At 36.9% G+C, this 6,455-nt stretch overlaps 1 protein-coding gene across 3 annotated transcripts in view; it reads left to right on the forward strand.

Moving 5' to 3' along the window:
- Window positions 1-3,565, forward strand: part of LOC139760578 (uncharacterized) — a 39,908-nt gene extending 36,343 nt beyond the window's left edge. For all 3 annotated transcript variants that reach the window (XM_071683929.1, XM_071683931.1, XM_071683930.1), the window contains one exon: window positions 113-3,565. In XM_071683929.1, the coding sequence (XP_071540030.1) occupies window positions 113-739 (627 nt within the window). In that variant the 3' untranslated portion in view covers window positions 740-3,565. The remainder of the gene's footprint in view (window positions 1-112) is intronic.
- Window positions 3,566-6,455: the final 2,890 nt, after the last annotated feature.

The raw sequence follows: 6,455 nt of genomic DNA on the forward strand, positions 1-6,455 counted from the left end.
GGGTCTGTCACTGCTGCAGGTTATCTCTAGTGGAGTGTTTTGTGCTAATGTGCGTAAGTGTAGGTGTGTTTAACGCTGTAGACTATGAGGTCACCACACCCTTCAATTACAGGTGCCCAGTATCAAAGCCCGCGTCCTGTCGGAAGTCATCCGAGCCAGTCAGCCTCTCAGTTATGCAGTCAGCGATGTCCTGGCCGAGTCTGCCGACGACCTGGGTGATATATTTGCAGCGAAGAATGACATCTTGAAGGATGCCTTAGACATCTTTATTCGGCTCATACAAGACACGTTGGCGATTAAGGGACGAATCATCGCCAAGCTGGGCGCCTCCGGTTTGGACGTTGGCGCCACCGCCTTCAATGCTGGTATGAGAGTCGGTGGTGCCTTCGTGGAATCTGCAGGAGGAATAGCCACCGCCGTGGGCACGGGTGTCGGGGACCTGGTGCGTGTGGCTTCCACAGCCGACTTCCCACCGCCACCCCAACTCCCAGCCATCACCCTGCCTCAGCTGCCCATCTTAAACATCCCCAAAATCATTCCTTCACTGGACCTGACTGCCCTTATCCCCACCCAGACGACCCTGGAGCCACTACCACTACCCACCAAACCTCCCCCAGCACCCATATCGATCACGACCGTATCGAAACCCTCCCCTTCATACGGCGTGCCGAAAGCACCGTCACCGTCGTACGCCCCGCCAACTACGCCCTCCCAGTCGTACGGCCCACCAGGTCGCTAATCTGACCCTCGTCGTCTGAAATTAAGATGCTTGTTGAGATGCCTTCTTCGGCTAAATTCTGCCCCAGGCAGACTCAGACCACCACGGGGTTAGACGAAATTCAAAATAGCCATGAGTACGCTGTCACTCATGCTAAATTTTGTACAGCAGAATGTTGTTCAGTGCATGGAATGTCAGAGCCTTAGTTCCTGTTGATTGCTTGTTTTATCGCAACTGTATTGTCTTCCTTGTCTTGCTTTTTTACCACTGGTTTGTTATATTTCCAGAGTCTATTTCACCTTCGCATTATTATTCCAGCTCGTGGAACTAACCCTCAGATATCACAGGGGATTGCTTCCTCAGTTATCACAGTCTGCTGCAGAACTGCTCCCAAGATATCAAATAGGCTGCATAGTTACCCCCACCATAAGATATGATGCTAGGCGACTGTCTTGCAGGCTTGCCTGATATATGCCAAACAAATCTGCAGACCTGTACTTTCGGACGGAATGTGGAAGAACTTATATATATATATATATATATATATATATATATATATATATATATATATATATATATATATATATATATATATATATATATATATATATATATATATATTCTCGACCTGCCAGTCAATTTAGTTTTAGAAAACTCTCTTACGATTAAGGGGACCAGATGTGGTAATATTCATTAAGTAATAAGAAACAAAAAAAAAAATCTTAGAAAGATATGCATCGCTTTAATGTATTGGCTATTTTTGCGTTTGATTTCAGCAATGTTTACCAAAAATAGATGGTGAAAACAAGAGAGCGTGTTACGGCCTCTTCTGAAAAACACATTTTACAGTTTGAATTTATGAAAACAACATATTTACAAATGGATACCATCTTGTCAATAATACAAATATTACGATAAAAACATGTATATATATATATATATATATATATATATATATATATAACAATTTAGTAACGGCAACTATATTTAATGTATGAACGATAGAGAAAAAAATCAAAAACTCATCTTTGATAGCTTCAATTGAATAGTCCTCTATTGTTTACTCCTTTACTTTAAATTTTCCCGTTTATTGTCCATTGTTACAAGAAATATAGTTTTTTGTGTGTAATTTTTGTCTGAAGTTCAGATTAGGTTCTTTGTAACAAAAGCTTACATCGGAACTTTAACTGGGGATTTTTTTTAGGTATCCCTTCAAGCTGAAATTCTGCTGATTCCAAAGTAAAATCGTCCATAGAGTAACTTTGTTGCGCGACCGTACTTAACGCAGGAGTGAGAGTGTACGAACAAAGATTATGCTCCATATCTGGATAAAAGAAAATCTTTTTCCAAATTCATGTTATTAGAAATCTAATGTTTGTCATCCGAATTTTGATTAACAGATGCTATTATATTTTTTTTCTTTTACTCTTTTTAGATGAGACAAAGTCTATTGTTTATTTTTTCTTTGATTTTTTTTCTTTAGAACGGAGGCATTTGATTTTTTTTTTTATTTGTTGTCTGGATTTTATTCTGTACTTACTTGAAAGGGAAGCCAGCTTCGATATTAAAGTGCTGCACACGTAAATATGTTATATCAACTTGGGAACTTTTAATTTCTCATAACTTATTTAGTCAGTTTATAAGGCTGTTTATCTTTTTATTTTTACTGCACTTGGTCATTGAATAGTGATTACCCCATATGATGCCCTTAAGTACATTTCTTTTTTTCCACTAAGAAAGGATATAAAAGTATACTTATGTAAGATACGACATACATGACGGGTCAGAGTTTGGACAATATAAATCATATCTGTGTCAGTAGCGTATCTTAACGTTCACTATTTTTGTCTTCATAATTACTGGATGGGAGATTCCTAGATTTTTTTTTATTGATTTTGTTGTTGATCAGAGACAAGTAAAGATAGCGACAGAACTACAGTTAGCTTATGGAGAGAGATATGAACACTTAGAAATTTATAAACAAATCAACGTACTGGTTAACGTAACAGTCGGAAAAAAAAATCTTTGACAAAGCAACCACAGAGATTCTACCATGTGTCAGAAGTCGGTGTAGACAACTTTATTTTTTCCTATCTATTTAGAATTCGGTGAATTATTGAACTTTTAGATTTTTTTTTCTTTTCAGTGCTAATTTTTTGATCTTTTGCAAAAAGGTTTAAGACAGCTTTTGAAGGTAAAACTGTAAACGAAATTTTAGGTGCTTGTGGACTTTGTCGAGTTGTCTCCAGCCTTGTGATTGATGAACAAAGTTCGTTACTAAGTTTGAAATATTTATTTTCAAATAGCTGCACAATCATGAACGCTCTTTTTTTTTTTTTTTTTTTTTTTTTTTTTTTTTTAGTCATAAGGATATTATAATATTCATGACATCCATTACACAGGAGTTACGTTGTATTCGTATGTGTGAATTAGTTTAGACAGCTGTTATTCCTGTATAGTCCTCATTATCATCTTCACTGTCATGTTCTTCCATTTGAATTAACAGTTTAAGCTTACTGATAAGGTAATCGGTTGGTTATCTTGGCTTTCGGCCTATCGACTGCAAGGGTCATTAAGGCCGGCATTGCGAAAAGTTTATATCGACCAACCGGAAATTTTCGAAGACTTTCTTCAGGTGTTCAAAATGATTCTAATGCTATACATGCTGTCACCACGTATATATGGCCTTTGAGCTTAGAAATGCTATTTAGTTTCATTTTTCTTTATGTAGTGCTGAGAATATGTTACGAATAAAAGTGATTTAGATGTAATCCTTTCCCCTGTGCATACATTGTTTCCACTGTTTACATACTGTTGTTACTTATTTTTAATAAATCTCCATTCGTAGCTGTATTTGCTGTATAGCCTTGTTGTACCTGTCATCTACCATGTTATATGTTGTATACATTTAGTTGTTTATGCATAATTACCCAAAGGATCAGATTCTGTGAAAGAGTCCTTGTGTTAACTAGAACATTTTCCAAAGACTCCTGCCGTTCAAGGCTGCGCTACTTCCAGTAGCAGGGAAATGTAGACTACTTCTTTGGAGTGATAAGTTCTTCGAGGGGACTACTCCCAGTGATCAGCCTCAGTAAAGGTGACTTTCAGCTCGCGTTGTAACCTTTGCATTTGAAGCCCGGTAACATTCCCCACATGAACCATATCCCATTCCACACACATCTTAATTCACTTTCTATTCACCACCCGTCTTAAACCACTCACCATTCACTACGATTTACTATTTTTTGCACACAATCTCAGAGTTTATTTCCGTATTGTCTAGCATGTTTAGCTAAACTCTGCAAAGATGATTATTTTTAGGTCATGATTCTGCACATGGCGAAAAAAAGTATTTTAACATTTTTTTGAGTGAAACAATAAGTCACCACGGACGAAGGATATTGAGAAATGTTCATTGATATAGCCTCACATTGGTAGTCCTGCTTTCATGATGTAATGTATAGATTTCTAGCAAGATTTCCTGACATTTACCATAATACATGTAATATGATTTAATAGTTCGATGGTATAAAGGAAGGCTACCATAATAATCATTTGGAAATTTGTCACATGTTTACGCTTACCAACCCTACCGGGTTAAACTACCGTTTCGGACATTCATCTGTTTGGAAGTTGAAATCACGTTTTCCCTGATGGTTTTTCATATGTTTTGCACGATTCTGACCTTCAATTCTGCGCAAATCACTGCCTCTGAAATATCCATCCTCTTTATCGAACGGTAATGTGAACTTCCATTGGGAGCTTTTTGTTTTATCATGCCAGTTGTCTGTAATATATGGGTAGATCTGGTATGAAATGTGCAAAGATACAAATAGATGGACATTTATACTTTTCAGTACGTTTCACTTTTAAATGTGAGTCATACAAGGACATGTGAAGGCCCAGAAAACAAATGTCTAATGGTGTTTTTTCATACATTCCGAACCAGGGCATATGAAGCGGCCGGGGAAGACCATGGAAAGGTCTGGTTGTGGATAGAGAGCTGCGGTCTCGGTGCATCACACATGATAGTTTGAGAAATGATGTAAGCAAGTGTGGGAAATGGCAATCAAGAATTGGAGTGGGGGGGTAGAGCCAAACGAAAGACGTTGATAACTTTTTTATGTTAGATAACCGAATACAAAACTGGATATGACTGCTGAATGTTGCCAAAAAAAAAAGGTCAACGTAACTGACATCGACTTGAAGGCAGTTGCGATATAGTCGACTGGGGAAATTTTGATGAGCTTCTCCCAAATTGTTCCGTTTTCTAAAATTCACCGCCGCATTGTCTCCAGCACCTCTGACAGATGAGGTACCCTTGTAGATTTACCTTCAGTAGTCAGTGTCTCGTTTTCATAAAGAATCTAACCAATTGAAAGGAAGAAGACTTATTACCTCACTCGGAACAACAGTGAAGGCGATATGAGATGATTTTTTTAATTTAGACTTTTATTCATCCCAATGGGATTGATGTCAAGTGTTTTCTAGTCGATATACAAGATATGACGAACTAGTTAGAACTAGTTTTGGAGTTTGCTAGTATAAATCATAACTTTATCAACTCGCAATTTAATGAAAATGGTAAAAAGAATTGAAATGCTATAGAAAAGTATAGACTGACGAAAACTAACATTATAAACGATGGTATTATTACAATCATTTCACTATCATGTCTGGGATAACTATACAAAATGCGTTTCATAACCTTCAAAAAAGAAAAACGATTCAGTGATCCATGATCTCAGGCATGAATCATAAAAAAGTCGTACTAAGGGAAGATATTGCAAATACAAATTTTCACTGATCAAACTCGATATGCAAATGTTAGCTGTCATCCGGTCTATAAAGAATACATTCTTCGTATTTCTAATTATCTAAACAAGCAGGCGTAGATAATTTAGATAAAACCATGTTAACATTGTGGTGCAGTATTAACACCCAGTATTACAGGCACATATCTGACTTCTAAATAACCTTTATCCAAACGTACTCCTCTCAAAATATGTCCAAAACCTTATGAATGAACGCAAAGTATAGTAACAGACATTTGACTTCGATTCAAGGGGGGAAAATGAGGTTAACTAGTATTCTTCCCAAGCATCACTAGACGGTCAGTTGACCTAACAGATCTGGTGAGGGAAAAATCCTTTAAAAAGGAAAACTATTTTACATGAGAACGAATTGACTCTCATCTTGCCATTATGTTTTAATTTAGATCAGGTTTAGAAAAGACATAACTTTTAGTTAAGACCATATATCAGAAAATGGGATATATGAAACCCTTCCTCTCTGGAAAAGTTTTTAGTATTTAAGATTTAAGTAATGTGGAACAAGTGAGGATAACCAAAAATTAGCTTAGCACAAGTAGTGTACACACCCACATTTCTTAAAACAATTGAGCAGAAGCAAGCGCTTGAACTATATACTTTCAAAATCTAAAGATTTGAAATCGTCACTGCGAATTGTGTTCACTAAACTTATTTCTAATTCGTAAAAACAAATTAAATTCTGTAAGACAACAGAAAATAAGACATGGCAGCTTACTGGTTGCCATGACGACGCACCCTCCAGCGGTTATAATAAGATGCTAAACAACGAGTTCACATTCCTGGGACACAATCAAAAACATTTTTCTATAATCCGTTTAATACATTTGCGTCCGTAAAATTCAAATTCTTTACTGTAACCTTCTTAGAATATAGGTTGATTTGTCTAGAGACGGAAAGATTCAGAA

The sequence above is a fragment of the Panulirus ornatus genome, chromosome 37 (assembly GCF_036320965.1).
Source record: "Panulirus ornatus isolate Po-2019 chromosome 37, ASM3632096v1, whole genome shotgun sequence".
NCBI lineage: Eukaryota > Metazoa > Arthropoda > Malacostraca > Decapoda > Palinuridae > Panulirus > Panulirus ornatus.